General features: G+C 34.3%; 1 protein-coding gene across 2 annotated transcripts in view; it reads right to left on the bottom strand.

The window, feature by feature from the left end:
* The window catches only part of LOC128234529 (hemicentin-1-like), a 101,223-nt gene that overhangs the window by 69,066 nt on the left and 6,881 nt on the right, over positions 1-25,276 (bottom strand). For both annotated transcript variants that reach the window (XR_008260957.1, XM_052948792.1), the window contains exon 2: positions 21,359-21,709. Coding sequence is in view for 1 of the 2 variants with exons in the window: in XM_052948792.1 (XP_052804752.1) it covers positions 21,359-21,709 (351 nt within the window). In the remaining variant the exon portion in view is untranslated. The remainder of the gene's footprint in view (positions 1-21,358; positions 21,710-25,276) is intronic.

The raw sequence follows: 25,276 nt of genomic DNA on the forward strand, positions 1-25,276 counted from the left end.
TTTGCCAATCAATGAGTTCCTCTGCTTTGGTCTTCCATCTCTTGACACTATTAACAATAAGGATTATGCTAATAATGACCATAATAACAGTTAGGACAGTGAACTGAAACTATTGCTAATTGGGACAAAACTTATCAAATAACGTGTGGATTCAAAATGTTAATGTTAAAGTTTACTCAATTGGTGTATATTTTATAGATCGTATTTTTACAATGCAGTTGTTTGAATACATGGCAAACACTTACACGCGTTCCTGTTTCTGTTCTTTGTAACTGTGATTGCTCTTTAATGTCCTGCAGTAGGCTGCGCTGGCATTATGACCTTGGATGGCGGGAGACACTTTGATAAAATAAAGCTTTCACTTTCCGTATCTTCTTGGGTATGAACGAAAGACCATCTGCGAAAAACAAATGGTGTAACAATTAAGTTAAGGGAGGCAACTGTGTTAACTTGGTTTATAGTCAGAGTCGATTTTATTCGGAAGTTTTAACTTAGACGAAGTATTTGAAGGTGAAGGATGTGAACACTGAGGCACCTCTAATTTACATTTACTTTCACTTTTATGACACAAATTAAAGTATCAATTAAGAGTTTGAATAAACATGCAAAATGCTAAGCTTCACTCTAAATCAAAAATAATATTTTCATTTAAACATGTATATTTAGTTATGTTATGAATAAAAAACGCATTTAATTCAGTACATCGGTCATGCTGAATATATTTCTAAATATTAACAAAAACACTTATTAAATATAATATCAGACTACCTTGTTATCTCAGCCTTGGCATTTTCCCTCCTGTTCTGCCATTTAACACTGATTACATCGCCAGTCCGAACAGCACACCCCAAGGCAAAACATTTGACACCTATTTCTTCCCATTTTCTTTTCTTTTTCTCATTAGAAATTTTATTAGTAAATTTGTTAGTCAGCATTTCCCTTGTCTCGAAGTCTCCCAAACATTCCTCTATTATCAAAGTTTCACAAGCTGTGAAATTAGGTTTTTTTCTCCTTTTTTATTTTTCAGTATCATAAGCAGAAGACCTTGTGATGTCGGCCATCTTGGATGCTGAATGATGGTGACAGATGAATTATGGGACAGGAAGTTGGATTTAATTGACTGTTAAGCATTTAACGCTAGCGTTACTTAACGGCAGCATTAAATAGCTATGAGCAACATGAATTTAACTGACCGTTAAGAAACAGTCAGTTATGGATTTAATGGATGGTTAAGGTAACGTACTGTTAAATTTAATTGAGGTTTTGAACAACCGGCCCCAGAACTACTATCGATACATCCGTATAGCCCAAGAACACACACGAACTACCCAATGAAACACCAGGAGTACGTTCTTGCGTCACCCAATGACTACCCAGGCGCATACTAGTTCTAACTAACGACACAAGGAAGGACGCATAAGACTACTCAATTACACCCAGGACTACCCAATAATGCAACAGAACATCCGTAGTACAATCCAGGACTACCAAAAGATACTTTATGTACCCAAGCACACTCCCTGACAACCCAAGGACACACGAAGAGTACACAAGATCATCACGGGACTACCCATGGACAATTCGGAATAACCCATTAACACCCCAGGACTACTCAAGGACACCAAATGACTATCCTTTTACACACCTGGACTACCAGAGGAAACTCCAGAATAACTCATGGACACATCAGGACAAGCCGGCTACACTTTATGACTACTCAAGGACACTCAATAACTACCCAATGACATTCCAGAAATGCACCATAACATTCCATTATTACCCCTAAAACATCCAAAGACCCCTAAAACATCCCTTAAACATTTCATGAATTCTTTTAGATACTCAGTACTCACTCGGGGTATGTACTTTATATTCATAACTAAGCCCATGGGGTAAAATTCAACCCTCAGAACCTGGGGGTTCCTTTCGCCGCTATAATACAGCAATTGAGAAACATATATATTTTAATAAAATGCCTAATGTTTGCGTTTTAAATGTAAATTAATTATAAATGCATTATATGTTTTAATACAACGTATAATTCCAAGTTTTTCTGGCAAGTAACATAATAAATATGTGTCCAAACCAAAACAAACATCTAAACCTTTAAACCGTTCGGGATCATATTAGTTTTACGGATTCAAACATCTAAAAAAATCATAATCAAGAATGTGTTATAAATGCATAGAAGTTTGTTTTCGTTATGAATGCATGTATCGTAAAAGATTAAACTAAAAGTGTATAAGCATATGAGTATCAAGGAAAGACCACATAATCAATCGGAAAACAAAACAAAAAACATATAAATAATAAAAGAATATTCTAAAAACGGTTTTACAGATTTATTTTGAAAAAATACCCTTTTTCTCCAATATTTTATGTAAAAAAAATATTGATTTTTTTTAAAAACTGTGTTTTTCTACCTTAGACATTTGAGTGAACTGAACTTTTCAACACAGGAATTACATCGTGCCTAATATAGACAACTCTTAATACTTATAATTATACTTTTGTTGGTAAAGGGCAACACCAATTCATAAAAATAAATCTAAAATAAATTCAACTGAAACATATGATGTTGATTCTGGTGGTTGGTGTGAATCTAACCCTAAGATCATGAGACACAAGTGATTTGCAGTGTTCAAGCATGTATTTGTTTCATTTATTGCTTAACAACAATATCCATTGCAGTAAGAAGGTGTTTTAGGGATCTATGTAAGGCATTTGCTACAGAATACTCCCAATTGCATATTAGCATTTTTTTCATGAATTGATCTAACGAAAGTTGTTTTTTTGGCAAGACTGGATCACAGTTCAACAATATGTTTGGAATTATCGACACACTAATGGTTCACAAATAAAGTGCGAAAACACCATAGAAACCAAAATACCAACTTGTTACGACTATGATTATTTGTAACAATGATAAAACATATTTGAAGCGCCGATAACATTATAAGTATCTTCCATGGCAAACAGAGTAAGTTAAGTTCACCCCAATCCGAGGATAGTGTGTATTGCGAAAACGAGTTTTTTCTCCAAACTCAGTTAAACAAAATAAAGTAAAAAAAAATGTAGTTTGTGCGTAGTGAAAATCACTGCGCGCATATCAATCAAAACCAAGAATTATCATATTATCTACACGCATTTATTTTCGAAACGCTCAAAAGAGTTCCAGCAACTAATTTTGCAATTTTTCTCTATTTTGTTTTACTGAGGAGGGAATTAAGCATCTACCATACCCGCTCGTGTAAGATTGGTTCATCGCAACCTTTGCGCAGAGTGTTTTGTGGAAACTCTGTAAACCTCGTTTCCGCAAAACACTCTACACTCGTGTTTGGATGAAAATATCTCACGTCTCGACAATGGAAGATACTTAAAATTATTGCCCGTGGAAAAGATAAAAAAAATCCAGCATGGCCAAATAGTTGGATAGATCTGAGTTTGGAAAAATATGTTACCACGACCATAATGAAACTTATTTCGACTATACTACATATTTAGAAAGGCTCTAATACATACTTGTAGAAGATAAAACATACATATAACACCGATACATCTTACTTGGTTAAACAATAATATAGTTATACTGATATTAATGAATACTGGTTTAGTACCATCAAACATACGTGTCATATGCAGAAATAAACACAATGATAAAATATATATTTGTAACTGCAACAATACATACTTGTGACTGCTACAATACAAACTTGTAACGGAGGCAATACATACTTGTAACTGCGAGAAAATATACCTTTAACTGCGAATCTACACACTTGTAACGGTGACAAAGCATACTTGTAACAGAGACAATATATACTGGTAACATAGAAAATACATAACTGTAACGGTGAAAACATATACTGGTTAATGCGACAATACATTGTGGTTACAGCGACAAAACACACTTGTTACGGTGACAAAACATACTTGTAATGCCGTTAATACATACTTGTAACAGCGACAATACAAACTTGTAACGGTCACGAGACATACTTGTAACTGCGTCAATACATACTTCTAACAGCGACGATACATACTGGTAACACCGACAATACAATTTTGTAACGGTCACAATACATTCTTGTAATGGCGACAATACATACTTGTAACTGCGAATTAACAAACTTATAACTGTGATAATACTAAATTGTAACTGCGAATCAACATACTTGCAACATTGACAAAAGATAATATTTATTGCGATAATACATATTTGTTACTGCGAATATACATACTTGTGACTACGTATAAATATATACAAGTAACTGCGACAAAACATACTTGTAACTGCGACAATACTTACCTGTATCTGCGAAAATATATTCTGGTAATTAAGGCAATACATACTTTTAAACTTTTAACTGCAACAATACAAACCTTTTTACTTCGAATGAACATACTTGTTACTGCGAATATACATGGAACTTGTATCTGCGAAAACACATACTTGTAACAGCGACAACATATTTTTGTTACTGCGACATAATATATTTGTAACTGCGAAAATACATACTTTTAACTACGACAACACATGCTTGTAACTGCGACAATACATTCTTGTTACTGCGACAATACATACTTGTTACTGCGACAATACATACTTGTTACTGCGACAATACATACTTGTTACTGCGACACGACAAACTTGTAACTGCGACACTACATACTTGTAACTGCGACACTACATACTTGTTACTGCGACAATACATACTTGTTACTGCGACACTACATACTTGTAACTGCGATAATACATACTTGTTATTGCGAGAATACATACTTGTTACTTCGACTATATATACCTGTAAGTGCGGCAATACATACTTGTAATTGCGACAATACATTCTTGTAGCTGTGACAATACATTCTTGTAACTGTGACAATATTTACATGAAACAGCTACAACAAATACTTGTTGCGGTGACAATACCTACTTGTAACGGTGACAATACATATTTGCAACTGTGATAATGCATACTGGTAGATGTGACAATAATTTCGAGTAACGGCGACCAAACTTATTTATATTTGCGACAATACATTCTGGTCACTGCGACAATACATACTGGTTACTGTGACACTACATACTGGTTATCGCGACTATACATAATTGTAACAGCGACAATACATATATGTAACTGCGACAATATATTCTTTTTAACGGCAAAATACATACTTTTAACAGTGCCAAAACTTACTTGTAACTGCGACAACACATACTTTTAACTGCGATAAAATATACTGGTAACGGCGAATATACATTCTTGTAACGCCGACAATACAAAATTGTAACTGCGAATATAAATACTAACTGCGACAATGCATATTATGAACTGCTAAAATACATGCTTGTAATTTAGTCAATACATACATGTATTTGCGGCAATACATACTTGTAACTGTGAAAATACAAACTTGTAAAAGTGACAAAATATACTTGAAACTGTGACAATACATACTGCTACCTGCGACAATAGATACTGGCAGCTGCGACAATGCATTCTGGTTACTGCGACAATACATCCAGTTTACTGCGACAATACATTCTGGTTACAGTGACAATACAGACTTGTTACTGAGGCAATACATACTTGTAACAGTGACAAAATATATTTGTAACGGCGACAATACATAGTTATAACTGCGTCAATACAAACATGTAACTGCAACAATACATCGTTGTAACTGCGACAATACAAACTTGTAACTACGACAAAACAAACTTGTAACTGCGACAATACAAACTTGTAACTTCGAAAAAATTTATTTGTACCTGCGAATAAACGTACGTATAACGGCGACAATACAAACATGTATCTGCGACATTACATACTTGTTACTGTGACGATACATATTTGTTTCGTCGACAAACATTTTTGTAACGGCGACAATGCATACTTCTAACTGTGACAATAAATACTTATGACTTCGAAAATACAAACTAGTAACTTCGACAATTCATATTTGTAACCATGGAAATTTATACTTAAAATGGCGATGATACATTCTTGTAAATGCAAATATACATACTTGTAACTGCGACATTACATACTTGTTATTGTAACGATACATACTTGTTACAGCGAGAATACATAATTGCAACGGCTACAATACATACGTGTAACGGCGACAATACATTCTTCAAACTGCGGCAATACATAATTGTAACTACGACAATATATACTGCATTCCGCGATAATATGTAGTGGTAACTACGACAATACAAACTGGTACCAGGGACGACACAATATTGTAACGGCGACAATGCAAATTTTTAACAGCACCAATATATATTTGTTACCGTTAATATAAATACTTTATTATGCGACAATACATACTTATAACTGAAACAATACGTACTTGTAACTGTAAGTATATATATTTGTAACTGCGACATTCAATACTTTTAACTGCGGAAAAATATACTTGTAACTGTGACAATACATACTTTAAACTGCGAATATGCATACTTGTTACTGAGTCAATACATTCTTGTAACTGTAAGTATACATACTTGCCATTGCGAATATAATTACTTGTACCTGCGAAAATACGTACTTAAAACTGCGGCAATAAATACTTCTAACTGCGAATATATGTACTTGTAACGGTGAAAATACATACGTTACAATAATTACTTGTAACTGTGAATATATTATTGTAACTGCGGATATGTATACTTGTTACTGGGACAATACATATGGTAATTGCCAGGATACATACTTGTACCTGCGAATATACATACTTGCAAATGCGACAATACATACTTGTAACGGCTACAATACAAACTTGTTACTGCGCCATCACATACTGGTAACTGCGACGATATATTCTTGTAACGGCAATAAAACATACTTGTAAAGGCGACAATGCATACTTATAACAGGGAAAAAACATAATAGTTACAGCGAAAATAAAAAACGTGTAATTGTGCCAATATATACTGTTAACTGTGACAATACATTCTTGTAACGGCGACAATAGATACTTGTTAAGGCGTCAAAACATACTTATAACAGGGAAAATACATACTTGTAACTGCGTCAATACATACTTGTAAAGGTGACAAAACAACTTGTATCTGCTCCATTACATGCTTGTTACTGCGACGAGATATTCTTTAAACGGCGATTATTTATACTTGCAAAGACGACAATTAATACTTGTAAAGGCGACAATAAACACTTATAAAAGGGAAAATACATTATTGTAAAGGTGACAATATATACTTGTAACGGCTACAATACATACTTGTAATTGCGCCATTACGATTCTGTAAACTGCGACGACACCTTTTTGTAACGTCGATAAAACATACTCGTAAAAGCGACAATACATACTTATAAAAGGGAAATTAAAAACTTGTAACTGCGTCAATACATCTTGTTAAGGAGACAAAACATACTTATAACACGGAAAACACATACTTATAAGGCGTCAATACATACTTGTAACGACATCAATACATACTTGTAACTACCATTATATACTGGTTACTGCGACGATACATTCGTGTAACGGCGATAATGAATACTTGTAAAGGCGACAATACATAGTTAAAACAGGGAAAATACATACCTGTTACTGCGTCAATACATACTTGTAAAGGCGACAATACATACTTGTATCTGCGTCATTACATGTTTGTAACTGCGACGATACATTGTTTTAAAGGAGATAATACATACTTGTAAGGGCGACAATACATACTTATAACAGAGAAAATATATACTTGTAACTGAATCAATACATACTTGTAAAGGCGTCAAAACATACTTCGAACTTCGTTAATACAAACGGGTATCTGCTTCAAAAGATACTTGTATTTGCGTCAATACATACTTGCAAAGGCGACAATACATACTTGTAACTGCGTCAATGCATACTTGCAAATGCGACAATTTATACTGGCAACTGCGCCAATACATACTTGTATCTGCGTCAAAACATACTTGTTACTGAGTCAATACATACCTGAAACTGGGTCAATACATACTTGCTAAAGCAACAATAAATACTTGCAAAGGCGACAATACATACTTGTTACTGCGTAAATATATAATTGTAACTACGTCAATACATATTAACAAAGGCGACAATCTATACATCTAACGGCGTCAATACATACTTGTAAATGCGTCAATACATACTTGCAAAGGCGACAATAAATACTAGTAAAGGCGACAATACACACTTATAAAAGGGAAAAAACATACTTGTAAGTGCGTCAGTACATACTTGTAACGGCTACAATACATACTTGTAACTGCGCCATTACATACTTGTAACTGCGACGGTACATTCTTGTAACGGCGATTATACGATTTTGTATAGGCGAAAATACATACTTATTAAAGGGAAAATAAATACCTGTAACTGCATCAATACATACTTGTTAAGGCGACAATATATACTTGTAACTTCGTAAATACATACCTGTAACTGCATCAATACATACTTGTAACTGTTCCAATGCATACTTGTTACTGCGTCAACACAATCTTGTAACTGTGTCAAAACATACTTGTAACTGCGTCTATACATACTTATAACTGCTTCAATACATACTTGTAACTGTGTCAATACATACTTGTATTTGAGTCAATACATATCTGAAAAGGCGACAATACATACTTGTAACTGCGTCGATGCATGCTTGTAATTGCGTCAATACATACTTGTTACTGGATCAATACATACTTGGAAAGGCGCCAAAACATACTTGCAACTGCGCCATTTATACTTGTAACTGCGTCAATACACACTTGCAAAGGCGACAATTTATACTGGCAACTGCGTCAATACATACATGTAATTGCGTCAATATATACTTGTAACTGCGTCAATACATACTTGTAAAGGCAACAATACATTCTTGTAATTACGTCGATACATACTTGTAACTGTGTCAAAACATACTTGTTATTGCGTCAAAACATACTTTAAAGTGCGCAAATACATGTTTATAACTGTGTCAAAACATACTTGAAACTGCGTCAATACATACTTGATAAGGCGACAATACATACTTGTTACTGCGTCAATACATATTATTTGTAACTGTATCAAAACATACTTGTATTTGCATCAATACATACCTTAAATGGCGATACATACTTATAACTGCGTCAATTCATACTTGCAAAGGTGACAAAACATACTTGTACCTGGTTCAAAACATACTTGTAACTGCGTCAATACATACTTCATCAGGCGACAATACATACTTATAACTGCGTCAATACATATTTGTAACTGTGTCAACACATACTTGTCTTTGCGTCAATACATACCTTAAAAGGCGATACATAGTTGTAACTGCTTCAATACATACTTGCTTAGGCGACAATACATACTTATAATTGCGTCAATACAAACTTGCAAAGGCGACAATACATACTTGTAAATGCGTCAATACATACTTTTAAGTGCGCCAATACATACTTGCAAAGGCGACAATACATACGTGTAACTGCGTCAATACATGCTTGTAACTGCGTCAATACATACTTGTAACTGCGTCTATACATGCTTTTAGCTGCGTCAATACATACTTGGAAAGGCGACAAAACATACTTGTAACAGCGCCATTCATACTTGTATCTGCGTCAATGCATACTTGCAAAGGCGACAATTTATACTGGCAACTGCGCCAATACATACCTGTAACTGCTTCAATACATAATTGCTTAGGCGACAATACATACTTATAATTGCGTCAATACAAACTTGCAAAGGCAACAATACATACTTGTAAATGCGTCAATACATACTTTTAAGTGCGCCAATACATACTTGCAAAGGCGACAATATATACTTGTAACTGCGTCAATATATGCTTGTAACTGCGTCAATACATACTTGTAACTGCGTCTATACTTGCTTTTAACTGCGACAATACATACTTGGAAAGGCGACAAAACATACTTGTAACAGCGCCATTCATACTGCGTCAATGCATACTTGCAAAGGCGACAATTTATACTGGCAACTGCGCCAATACATACCTGTAACTGCTTCAATACATACTTGCAAAGTCGACAAAACATACTTGTAAGTGCGTCACTACATACTTGTAACTGCGTCAATACACACTTGTAACTGAGTAAATACATACCTGAAACTGCGTCAATACATACTTGCTAAAGCAACAATAAATACTTGCAAAGGCTACAATACATACTTGTTACTGCGTTAATACATAATTGTAACTGCGTCAATACATAGTTGCAAATGAGACAATAAATACTTGAAACTGCTTCAATGCATATTTACAAAGGCGACAATCTATACATTTAACGGCGTCAATACATACTTGTAAATGCGTCAATACATACTTATAAAAGGGAAAAAACATACTTGTAAGTGCGTCAGTACATACTTGTAACGGCTACAATACATACTTGTAACTGCGCCATTACATACTGGTAACTGCGTCAATGCATACTTGCAAAGGCGACAATTTAAACTGACAACTGCGCCAATACATACTTGTAACTGCGTCATTACATACTTGCAAAGTTGACAAAACATACTTGTAACTGTGCCAAAACATACTTGTAATTGCGTCAAAACATACTTGCAAACCGACAAAACATGATTGTAACTGAGTCAATACATACTTGTAACTGCGTCAAAACATACTTGTAACTGCGACAATTCATACTTGAAACTGCGAATATACATACTTGTAACTGCGTCAATACATACTTGAAACTGAGTCAATACATACTTGTAAAGTCGACAATACATACTTGTAAATTCGTCAATACATATTTGTAACTGCGACAAAACATACTTACAAAGGCGACAATACATACTAGTAACTGTTTCAATACATACTTGTATATGCGTCAATACATAATTGCAAAGGCGACAATAAATACTTATACTACTTATAAAAGGGAAAATATATACTTGAAACTGCGTCAGTACATACTTGTAACGGCTACAATTCATACTTGTAACTGCGCCATTACATACTGGTAACTGCAACGATACATTCTTGTAACTGCGAGAATACATACTTGTAAAAGCGAAAATACATTCTTATAACAGGGAAAATACATACTTGAAACTGCGTCAATACATACTTGATAAGAGGACAATATATACTTGTAACTTTGTCAATACATACTTGTAACTTCATCAATACATACTTGTAAATGCTCCAATGCATACTTGTTACTGAGCCAATACATACTGGTAACTGCGTCAATACACACTGGTAACTGCGTCAATTTTAACTGCGACAATACATTCTTTTAACTGTGTCAATACATGCTTGTAACTGCGTCAATACATACTGGTAACTGCGTCAATACATACTGGTAACTGTGTCAATACATTCTAGTAACTGTGTCAATATATACTTTTAACTGTGACAATACATACTTGTAACTGGGTCAATACATACTTGTAACTTTGCAAAACATACAGGTAACTGCGACAATACATACGGGTAACTAGGTTAATACATATTTGTAACTGTGTCAATACATACTTGCAAAGACGACAATACACACTTGCAAAGCCGACAATACATACTTGTAACTGTGTTAATAAATAACTGTAACTGCGTCTATACATACTTGTAACTGCGTCAATACATACTTGTAACTATGTAAATACATTCTTGCAAAGGCGACAATACACACTTGTAAAGGCGACTTTACATACTTGTAACTGCGTTAATACATACTTGTGCTTCAATACATACATGTAACTGAGTCAATACATACTTTAAACTGCGTCAATACATACTTATAACTGCGTCAATACTCACTTGCAAAGGCCACAATACATACCAGTAATTACGTAAATATAAAGTGTAACTGCGCCAATACATACTTGTAACTGCGTCAATACATATTTGTAACAGCATTACATACTTGCAAAGACGACAAAACACACTTGCAAAGGCGATAATACATATTTGTAACTGCGTTAATAAATACCTATAACTGCCCCTATACATACTTGTAACTGCTACAATACATACTTGTAACTGCGTCAATACATACTTACAACTGCGTCAATACATACTTGTAAATAAGTCAATACATACTTGAAACTGCGTCAATACATACTTGCTAAAGCAAGTATGAATACTTGCAAAGGCTATAATACATACTTGTTACTGCGTAAATACATTATTGTAACTGGGTCAATACATAGTTGCAAAGGAGACAATAAATAATTGAAACTGCGTCAATACATATTTACAAAGGCGACAATCTATACATTTAACGGCGTCAATACATACTTGTAAAAGCGTCAATTCATACATGCAAAGGCGACAATAAATACTTGTAAAGGTGACAATACATACTTATAAAAGGAAAAAAAATACTTGTAAGTGCGTCAGTACATACTTGTAACGGCTACAATACATACTTGTAACTGCGCCATTACATACTTATAACTGAGTCAATGCATACTTGCAAAGGTGACAATTTATACTGGCAACTGCGCCAATACATACCTGTAACTGCGTTAATACATACTTGGAAAGTCGACAGAACATACTTGAAATTTCGTCAAAACATAGTTGCAAACCGACAAAACATACTTGTAACTGCGTCAATACATGATTGTAACTGCGTCAATACATACTTGTAACTGCGACAATACATGCTTATAACTGCGAATATACATACTTGTAACTGCGTCAATACATACTTGTAACTGAGTCAATACATACCTTCAAAGGCGACAATAAATACTTGTTAAGGCGACAATACATACTTATAAAAGGGAAAATATATACTTGAAACTGCGTCAGTACAAACTTCTAACGGCTACAATACATACTTTTAAAGGCGCCATTACATACTAGTAACTGCAACGTTACATTCTTGTAACTGCGATAATACATACTTGAAACTGCGAATATACATACTTATAACTGCGTCAATACATATTTGTAAATACGTCAATACATACTTGCAAAGGTGACAAAAATACTTCTAACTGCGCCAATACATACTTGTAACTGTGTCAAAACATACTTTTAAATGCGTCAATACATACTTGAAAAGGCGGCAATAAATACTTGTAACTGCGTCAATACATACTTGTAATTGCGTCAAAACATACTTGTAACTAAGTCAATACGTACTGGTAGCTGCATCAATACATACTTGTAACTGCATCAATACATACTGGTAACTGCGTCAATACATACTTTTAACAGTGACAATACATACTTGTAACTTGGTCAATACATACTTGTAACTGTGTCAATACATACTTGTAACTGCCTCAATACATACTTGAAACTGCATCAATACATACTTGTATCTCTGTCCATAAAATAGTGTTACTACTTCAATACATACTGGTAACTGCGTCAATACATAATGGTAACTGTGTCAAAACATACTTGTAACTGCGACAATACATACTTGTAACTGTGTCAATACATACTTGTAACTGTGTCAATACATACTTGTAACTGCGTCAATACATACTTGTATTTGCGTCAATACATACTTGTAACTTTGCAATAAAAATGGGTAACTGCGACAATACATACTTGTAACTGCGACAATACATACTTGTAACTCTGTCAATATATACTTGTAACTGCGTCAATACATACTGGTAACTGCGTCAATACAAACTTTTAACTGTGACAATACATATTTGTAACTGAGTCAATACATAATTGTAACTGAGTCAATACATACTGGTAACTGCGTCAATACATACCTGTAACTGCATCAATACATACTTGAATCTGTGTCCATAAAATATTGTTACTACTTCAATACATACTGGTAACTGCGTCAATACATTCTGGTAACTGTGGCAATACATACTTGTAACTGCGTCAAAACATACTTGAAAATGCGTCAATACATACTTGCAAAGGCGACAATAAATACTTGTAACGTCGTCAATACATACTTGTAACTGTGTCAATACATACTTATTACTGTGTCATTACATACTTGTAAATGCGTCAATACATACTTGTAACTTTGCAATAAATATGGGTAACTGCGACAAAACATACTTGTTACTGCGACAATACATACTTGTAACTGTGTCAATACATACTAGTAACTGTGTCAATACATACTTGTAACTGCGACAATACATACTTGTAACTGTGTCAATACATACTTATTACTGTGTCAATACATACTTGTAAATGCGTCAATACATACTTGAAACTGCGTCAATACATACTTGTAACTTTGCAATAAATATGGGTAACTGCGACAAAACAAACTTGTTACTGCGATAATACATACTGGTAACTGTGTCAATAATACTTGTAACTGTGTCATTACATACTGGAAACTGTGTCAATACATTCTTTTAACTGTGTCAATACATACTTGTAACTGCGATAATACATAACGGTGACTTCGACAATAAATACTTTTAACTGCATCAAAACATACTTGTAACTGCGTCAAAACATACTGGTAACTGCGTTAATACATACTTGTGCTTCCATACATACATGTAACTGAGTCAATACATACTTTAAACTGCGTCAATACATACTTATAACTGCGTCAATACTCACTTGAAAAGGCCACAATACATACTTGTAAATACGTCAATATAAACGTGTAACTGCGCCAATACATACTTGTAACTGCGTCAATGCATATTTGTAACAGCGTCAATACATACTTTCAAAGACGACAATACACACTTGCAAAGGCGATAAAACATACTTGTAACTGCGTTAATAAATACCTGTAACTGCCTCTATAAATACTTGAAACTGCTACAATACATACTTGTAACTGCGTCAATACATACTTACAACTGCGTCAATACATACTTGTAAATGAGTCAATACATACTTGCTAAAGCAACAATAAATACTTGCAAAGGCTATAATACATACTTGTTACTGAGTAAATACATAATTGTAACTGCGTCAATACATAGTTGCAAAGGAGACAATAAATACTTGAAACTGCGTCAATACATATTTACAAAGGCGACAATCTATACATTTAACGGCGTCAATACATACTTGTAAAGGCGACAATACATACTTATAAAGGGAAAAAAAATACTTGTAACTGCGCCATTACGTACTTGTAACTGCGTCAATGCATACTTGAAACTGCGAATATATATACTTATAACTGCGTCAATACATATTTGCAAAGGCGACAATAAATACTTGTAACTGCGTCAATACATACTTGTAATTGCGTCAAAACATACTTGTTAATGCGTAAATACATACTTGCGAAGGCGACAATAAATATTTGTAACTTCGCCAATACATACTTGTAACTTTGCAATAAAAATGGGTAACTGCGACAATACATACTTGTAACTGCGACAATACATACTGGTAACTGTGTCAATACATACTTGTAACTGTGTCAATACATACTTGTAACTGCGTCAATACATACTTGTAACTGCGTCAATACATACATGTAATTGTGTCAATACATACTTGTAACTGCGTCAATGCATACTTGTAACTGCATCAATACATACTTGTAACTGCGACAATACATACTTGCAAAGGACTCTGTACATACTTGTAACTGCGTAAATAAATACATGTGCTTCAATCCATACTTGTAACTGAGTCAATACATACTTGTAACTGCGTCAATACTCATTTGCAAAGGCCACAATACATACCTGTAACTACGTCAATATGTACACGTATATTTGCCAATGCATACTTGTAACTGCGTCCATACATATTTGTAACTGAGTCAATACATACTTGCAAAGAGGATAATACACACTTGCAAAGGCGACAATACATACCTGTAAATGCGTCAATACATTCTTGCAATTGCGACAATAAACACTTGCAACTGCGTCAATACATACTTGTTACTGCGTCAAAACATACTTGAAAATGCGTCAATACATACTTGCAAAGGCGACAATAAATACTTGTAACGTCGTCAATACATACTTGTAACTGCGTCAAAACATACTTGTAAATGCGTCAATACATATTTACATAGGCGACAATAAATACTTGTAACTGCGTCAATATATACTTGTTACTGCGTCAATACGTACTTGTAACTGTGTCAATACATACTTTTAACTGCGACAATACATACTTGTAACTTTATCAATACATACTTGTACCTGCGTCAATACATACATGTAACTGCGTCAATACATACTTGAATCTGCGTCCATACAATATTGTTACTGCTTCAATACATACTGGTAACTACGTCAATACATACTTGTAACTGCGTCAATACATACTTTTAACTGCCACACTACATTCTTGTAACTGTGTCAATACATACTTATAACTCCGTAAATACATACTGTTAACTGCGTCATTACATACTGGTAACTGTGTCAATACATTCTTGTAACTGTGTCAATACATACTTGTAACTGTGCCAATACATACTTGTAACTGCGTCAATAGATACTTGTAACTTTGCAATAAATGTGGGTAACTGCGACAAAACATACTTGTAACTGCGACAATACATACTTGTAACTGCGTCAAAACATACTTGTAACTGGGTCAATACATACTGGTAACTGCGAATGCATACTTGTAACTGCGTCAATACATACTGTTATCTGCGTCAACACATACTTGTAACTGCGACAATTCACACTTGTTACGGCTTCAATACATACTGGTAACTCCGACAATACATACTTGTAACTGCGCCATTACAAACATGCAAAGGCGTCAAAACATACTTGTTACTGCGCCAATATATACTTGTTACTGCGTAAAATACATACTTAGAAGTGCATCAATACAAACTTGCAAAGGCGACAATACATACTTGTACCTGCGTCAATACATACTTGCAACTATGCCATTCATACTTGTAATTGAATCAATACAAACTTGAAAAGGCGACAATTTATACTTGCAACTGCGCCAATATATGCTTGTAATTGCATCAATACATACTTGTAACTGTGTCAATACATACTTGCAAATTAGACAATACATACTTGTCAACACGTCAATACATACTTGTAAATCCGTCATTACAAACTTGTAATTGCGTCAACACATACTTAAAGAAGCGATAAAACATACTTGTAACTGCATCAATACATAATTGTAACTGCGTCAAAACATACTTGTAACTGAGTCAAAACCTAGTTTCAAAGACGACAATAAATACTTGTAACGGCTACAAAACATACTTGTAACTGCGCCATACCATTCTCGTAACTGCGACGATACATTATTGTAAGGGCGATGATACATACTTGTGAAGGCGACAATACATACTTATGACAATAAAAATACATAGTTGTAAATGCGTCAATACATACTTGTAAAGGCGACAATACATGATTGTAACTGAGTCAATACATACTTGTAACTGCGTTAATCCATAGTTGTAACAGTGTCAATACATACTTGTAACTGCGTCAATACATACTAGTAACTGCGTTAATCCATAGTTGTAACAGTGTCAATACATACTTGTAACTGCGTCAATACATACTTGTAACTGCGTTAATACATACTTGTAACTGCGAATATACATACTTGTAACTGCGTCAATACATATTTGTATCTGAGTAAATACATACTTGAACTGCGAATATATATACTTGTAACTCCGTCAATACATACTTGTAACTGAGTCAATAAATACTTGTAAAGGCGAAAATACATACTTGTAACTGCTTCAATACATACTTGTAACTGCGTCAATACATACTTGTAACTAAGTCAATACATACTTGTAACTGCGTCAATAAATACTTGTAAAGGCGAAAATACATACTTGTAACTGGGTCAATACATACTTGTAACTACGTCAATACATACTTGTAACTGAGTCAATACATACTTGTAAAGGTGAAAATACATACTTGTAACTGCTTTAATACATACTTGTAACTGCGTCAATACATACTTGTAACTGCTTCAATACTTACTTGTAACTGAGTCAATACATACTTGTAAAGGCGAAAATACAAACTTGTATATTCATCATTACATATTTGTAACTGCGTTAATACATAATTGTAACTGCGTCAATACGTTCTTGTAACTGCGTCAATACATACTTGCAAAGGCGACTATACATACATGTAAAGGCGACAATACATACTAGTAACTGCGCCATTACATGCTGGTAACTGCTACCATACATTCGTTTATCGGCGATAATACATACTTGTAAAGGCGACAATACATATTTTTAACAGGGAAAGTACATACTTGTAACTGCATCAAGACATACTTGTAACTGCGTCAATGCTTACTTGTAAAGGCGACAATACATAGTTGTAACTGCGTGAATACATTCTTGTAAAGATAACGTACTTGGTTACGGCTATAATACATACTTCCTACGAAAATAAAACATATTTTTTATGATTATAAAATACTTCATTCGACGACATAAATTATCTGTTACGATTATACTAAATACGTTTAATTAAGATAATATATATTTTGACTAAGATTAGACGATAAGACATCCTTGTAACGGTGATAATGCAAACTTGTATCGACACTGATACACGCTTGTATCGACGATAAAACATACTTATAATGATGATGAAAAATACTTGATCCGATGCTGAAACATACTTGTAACGACTATAATGCATACTTTTTTCGACAATAATACATACATGTTACGACGAAAATCCAACTACAACGATGTTTCATAGATTTAAAGACGACTGTACATTCTTGTAACGACTGTTAAACATATATGCTACGGCAATAGAATATATTATTATACCTCAGGTATTTTTCCAAAACATATCTCGCTTATACACGCTATTAGAAATCCGTAATGTTACCAAGTGACATGAATATTTTACCCTCTCGCGGATCTAAAAAAGTACCGTGACGTTATTAAGGTACTGATCGTTAGGCTCTTTTTAAAATATGAAACAATCAAGCGCTTCGAAAAATTGATGTAATTAAACAGTTTGAATCGTTGTCCGAGTCGGATAAATAGTTGATTTAGATGGTTCAAAAGATACGGCAAGTACAACACGTATTAAAATCTTTTGTGCGTATTTTGGCGCAAAAGAAAAAAAATCAGCGAATCAGAAGAAATGCCAAAATATACGCTGAACAACTACTTGAGAATATTTTGTGCATCAGTTCGGAACGAAATAGGACAGCTGTTGTATAAATCAACCATGCATGCAGTGAAATATTGACTTTCAAAATATATAAAGGGAACGTGGCTAATTGATATATCAACAGATAGTGAATTTGCTACCTTCAGAAAAAACGTTCAAAGCAAAGTAAACAGAATTGCAGAAATAAGGAAAGAATCAGTTGAAAATAAACAAGAGATTGCTGACCATGACCTTAAGAAGCTGAAAGATCCATCCAATTTCTTCAACATTCCCACTAATTATGACCTTTAAAATAAGGTAAATACAATATTTCTTTGTTGTCAAACCTCTAGTGGGACATTTTGTACTTCAAAACATCTAGTCGAACTGGATATAAACAGTTATATTTATATCAACGATTAAACCGTCCTGTTTTCAGTATTTATAAGATTAACCGAATACATGGATTTAATTGTCTGAAACATTTTAAACATTTTTAACACTGACAGCGCAAGCCTGAGCCGTTAAAATTGACACCATTAAACTTAAAGCTGTATAAACTGTCATAAATGTAAAACACCCCTATGGTTAACCCTAATCTAAGTCACAATGCGATGCGATAATTCACGCAAACATTGTTTGATTTGCAACTTTGACCAATCTTTTTTAAAGTTGCGAATTGAAACATTGTACACAATCAGAAATGACGTTTATATATCAGTAGTGCGTAAAAATAGTAATTTAAGCGGTTGTGAAAGAACCAGTCTAATGCTCTTCTGTTGTTCGGACATGGATTCCCCGGGATTGAGGTCGTTAAATATCAATCACTTGACATCACTTTTAAACGTAAAATTGAAACACTTATGGCAACAATGCATTTAAAATATCTTAAAATTAATACTTCCTAAAATGTTGATTTATATTAAACGGGATATTCTGACACAGTACAAAAAAATAACAATATCAACAATGTTCATATATACATATATGTAGAACATATCCGAGGATGTTGCGTTCATTGGATGATGACCACAATAGCGGAATAGCAGTTCATTTAAGGAATGGCAGTTGAGGTGTAAATATTAAACTTTGATTCAGTGCTTGCCTTGTTATCGTATATTTATATCATCATTAATGTACCTTAGTTAAAAAGACTAACTTTTTCTAATCCTAATTTAAAGAAAACAATATTTTTATATACTTGTTATATAAAAAAATATACTGGCATTAATTGCATCACTAAAAGATGTTAAATAATAAAATTATTTCAACCACTGTCAAATGTGTTCGTGTAAGATTGACGTTTGCTATTACACGCGTTTTACAGTTTTTGTTCAAATAAAAATACTTTACTATTTTTCATACGTGATTCGACCCCATTTGACACATTTGATGAAGCTAAAATGTACGCCCGGCCTAGTGAATAATGTGCCCGGTGAAGATATTTCGAACCTTCATAAGAAAGCTTTGTAACTGCTTATGTCTTTTGGTTTTGCAAAATTCAGCTCGGGAGAACACGCTGTGTAACATATATCAACAACTGCTTGTTTGTTTGAGGCACGCAAGCTCATCATAGCTACAGGACATAAACCTGAATCATGAATCAAGAGCTACTCCCGTAGGTTGACAGAGGGAAACCAGTGACATATATCAGATGCATTGAGTAGCGATTTGCTTTGCATAGCGTCAAAACAACCGGAAACATCTGAACACATTCAAGAATTGTCTATTAATGATTTAAATAATATATTTAAAGCAGACAATGAATTTTTAAAGATTGACATGCCCACACCAAAAACAGAGATTGTGCAAGCAAACAGTACCGTCAAGTCAACTGTGACCACAAACTATCGCATTGACAAGCAAATGAACGTTGCTTAGGTTATTCCTGTGTTACCCAAAATAATTTGCATTTCATGCGAAATCAATAATGGTTATTTTTACATTGCACAACTTAAATAATTGCACTGTGCATTCCATTGTAATGGAAAATAAATTGTTTTCCCGATGTGATAACAGACATTTTAACTGTGATATACCTGATTTTCTTTGACGTTATTTTTTATTATAACAATAAATTGTTTTTTTCTGTTCACAGAGACTATATTGTTTTACATTTCAATATCAAAACATTTATACGGTATAATAAATAAAACATCAGATCCCATGGAGGGTGATATCATATAATGTTAACCCTCAAAAAGATAATGTCAACCTCGGATGACATTAACTTTCTCGCGTAAACATTATATGCTATCACCCTCCATGGGATCTGATATTATATACGTGTGTGGACGAAAATACATACTTGTTACGACAATTTTTTTATCCGTACTGTTGTCCGTTATGTTCAGTCCTCGAGGGAGACAAAACCAAACGTTCTCGTTCATGTCTCTGGTGACGTTCTGAATAACACAAGCGTACTGCCTCCTACTGACACAGGAGCAGATAAGGTAGGACGGCGGTATGGGGTCTGTACCACAGCCTGATGATCCGTACCCTACTGCGGTTATAATATCAGCCACCTTAACCGAATATCTTCTATAATAGGTTACATACTGAACATCGGCAGACGTGGAACACGTCAATTGCAGGGATGCGTTCTCTTGGACAGTAAAACCCCCTGACGTTCCATTGCCAGACAAAGTGAAGCTGAGCACTGTAACATACAAAATAAGGTTACATATGTTCGTTTGCTTATCAATATGCAAATATAAATATTTAAAGGCATTTTCATTTAAAAAAGCATGTATGATGCATTGATGATATAAAGCATGAGCAGATCTTGGAACAATAACATAAGCATGAGTTACTATTTCATAAGGTACCAAGGTTCATAATGGATAGGAATAAGAACATATTCTAATCGTAATCATATATGTTCTTTCTGCGCCGCATTGTTGGTTTCCTTACAACAAATAAGACACTTCCAACGGTAAATACCACCTGTACCTGACGCCACACTCACCCATTCCTAGCCTAATAATGATATCGGAATATCGCTGATTATACAAATCTACGCTTGCTATTGGTCATTTATTTTTTTATTGCGATTGTGGCGACAATTAAACAAACAAAAATATAATTCTACTACATGCAATGTCCTAGTAAAAAATTCAAGTTAAATTAGTAAATGTGACGCACTCTGAGATATTGTGTCCGAATGAGGTTACCTCGTTTTCGAGAAAATCTACTTTAAACCTGACGTCACTGAATTAACTTTTATTTCCAATAAACAAACATTATTTAAGCGTTTTCTGTCTTTTGCTGAACTGGCAGTTAATTTATTACACATAGTTGTATTTGATATTTTTCTTCAATGTTTTAACAAACTTATTCCCACCACTCGCGTTTCGTTGATGTAAACTCCCTTTGTTTCAGACTGTCCTTGATCTCTATTTTTTGTAAGATTAACATTGAGGTTAAAAGGCTTACGCGAGTTCATTGACTTCAAACACAAGAATTTGGAAGAATTTATGGAATGAAACAAAGGTATGTACATGTTTTCATATCAATATATTCAACCCATCAGGGGGGGAATCATAATATCGACCACTGATATTGCTAAAAGTGCTAAATAATATACCCTTATATAACTTAGTGCAGGTCAAGTGGTGATATTCCAATGTGGAGATGTGTATGTAATGAAAGAAGTGGCGGACACTGTCCAAAAGTGATCCAATATCCCGTAGCTTATTGAAGACCCAGGCAAGACTGTGACGTAGCTAATTCGATGGATTTATTAAAGAACTTGTCAAAGCCAATACCAGGACTGACCAAGTAACCCCATTGAAGTCAAGCCCACCCTTATGGTCTTATGTTTAGACGATACAAAATTATAGTCATGGAGTTCATGAGCTTAAAAGGTATACTGTTTATAGTGGGTTTTTTTATAATTTAAGGTAATAGATGATATATATTATCAGAAACGCTTTGGTTACAGTTTTATGAACTGGCTATGTAGTCATTATATATGCTTATTGAATTAGGAACCTTTACAAATTTAAAAATATTTTATTATTTTTTTTACATGTGTGTGTGTGTGTGTGTGTTTTACTTGTCTTTCAGGATAACGAGTAGCCATTAAAAGGGTCAGTGTTTGTGCGGGGATATGTTGACAATCCGGATGTTGCCCTGTCTGCAGTGATGAAATGCCAGAGAGAATTGAATTCAAGGAGAGACCTTTGTACATATACTGTTAGAGGAGAATATTCCTGTGTGCAGGAACAGTCCATAATGTTCCAAATCAACAGCTTCTAAACCATCTAATAGTGTTAAAAATAGTGTACTGACATAGTTACACAAGTATTGCACTAAAAACCAATTCAGTCATTAATTTGGCAAATGCTGGTGTTTTGATGTCATAAAATGTATAACAAACGGCCAGTAAGGGCCTACACTATACTGGCATAGCTCTTGTGGTCATTTTCAATCCAGAGTATGTATGCATGGGTAATAGGCAACAAACATATAATTCACGTGTTATGTTTGGGTTAGCTGAAAATGTTGCACGTTCAACATCTGAGGACAGAAAGTGTTGTAAGCAGATTAGTTGCATGAACTATTTTAAAATGTGCAAAGTAAAGGTCATCTGAGATAAAAAATATTTGCTTTCATTCATTTCTGTAGCTTTAGAAATAGAAGAATTGGTCAAAAGGTCAAAGTCAATGTCATCTGAGTACAAATTTGATGCTCGTTTGCAAAACTGTACATATGGTCCAAATTTCATTGCTGTAGCTTCGAAACTAAAAAAAAAGGTCAAAAGGGTGGGGCAAGCTGGTTTGAAACACAAAGATTTTGATAACATTTCTTAAATAAGTCCCTATGAAACTTGTGACCCCGGGGCAGCGCCAGTTTTGACCCCAGGGGCATAATTTGAACAACCATGATAGCGGACCACTAAATAATGGCTCACTCAAAATAGCATTATTGACAAGCAATTGTGTTTAAATGGATGTGCGAAAATACAAAAAGATTTTCAACCATTTCCCGATTTAAGTTTACCAAACCTGTGAACCCGGGGGCGTGGCCAATAATGACCCCAGGGGAATAATTTGAACAACCAATGTAGCGAACTACTAAATTATGCCTTATTCAAAATAGCAAGGGTCTGCATAGCTGTTTCAGATAAAAAGATTTTCAAACATTTCCAATTTAAGTATACCAAACCTGTGAACCCCGGGGATGGCCGGTAATGACCCCAGGGGTATAAGTTGAACAAACACTCACAAGTAATTGTGTTTAGATGGATGCGCAAGCACACAAAAGGTTTTCAAACATTTCCCAATTTAAGTATACCAAACCTGTGACCCCGGTGGCGTGGCCAGTAATGACCCCAGGGGCATAATTTGAACAAACATTCACAACCAATTGTGTTTAGATGGATGCGCGAACGACATACATTTTGACCAATAAAGTTAAAAAAATGTCCTTTGGCCTTTCAACAAGAACAAGGGGGAAAAGTACATAAAACCAACTGCACAACTAAAAAGCAAGTTGTCTTCCTTTAATCCTAGACTTGACTTTACATGTTAATTTGGCAATAAATAGACTTCGCTCATGTAGACTTGGCTAAAATAGACTTAGCTACAAATAGCTTTTTTTTACCTTCAAAGCACATAATCTAGGCATGCTGGTTTTCGACAGGAACCGAGCTCATGGATATTTAAATACTGTACAAGTTTCATCGAGATACAGTCAAAACTAAAGACTGTATCGTGTTCACAAGCAACTGTTTACAGACGCACTGACGCACGCTCGGACGCACAGGCCTTTGGCCTTTGGCCAGTAGAGCTTAAAATTGCAAAATGTATCAAGGTTATTTCAAACAAAATAACTTGATTGATTTTAAGCTTCCTATTGTTGACTTTAAGGTAATCCAAAACAAATTATTATTGTTGTGACAGTTTTTGTTAGAAAGAAGTGAGTCAACTGGTAAGATAATTGTTCCAGAGGATTAATTCTTCTGGCTGTTCTTGTGCTGTTTGTGTTTTAATATAAACCAGTAAATTTTGCCAATAATAACTATGCCCTCTTAACAATCCTTGATATGTTTAATTGCATGATGTTTCTTTTGCATTTCTTTTTATGTGAAGTTGACATATATAATAACTATTCATAATTAGGCATTAAGGTAACATGAGCACATGTTGTAAACAAGTCTTTGTTTGTATTTGTTTGTTATTCAAATGAATGAAATATTCAATAACCAATATTTCCATATTGA

The sequence above is a fragment of the Mya arenaria genome, chromosome 5, assembly GCF_026914265.1.
Source record: "Mya arenaria isolate MELC-2E11 chromosome 5, ASM2691426v1".
NCBI classification, from domain to species: domain Eukaryota; kingdom Metazoa; phylum Mollusca; class Bivalvia; order Myida; family Myidae; genus Mya; species Mya arenaria.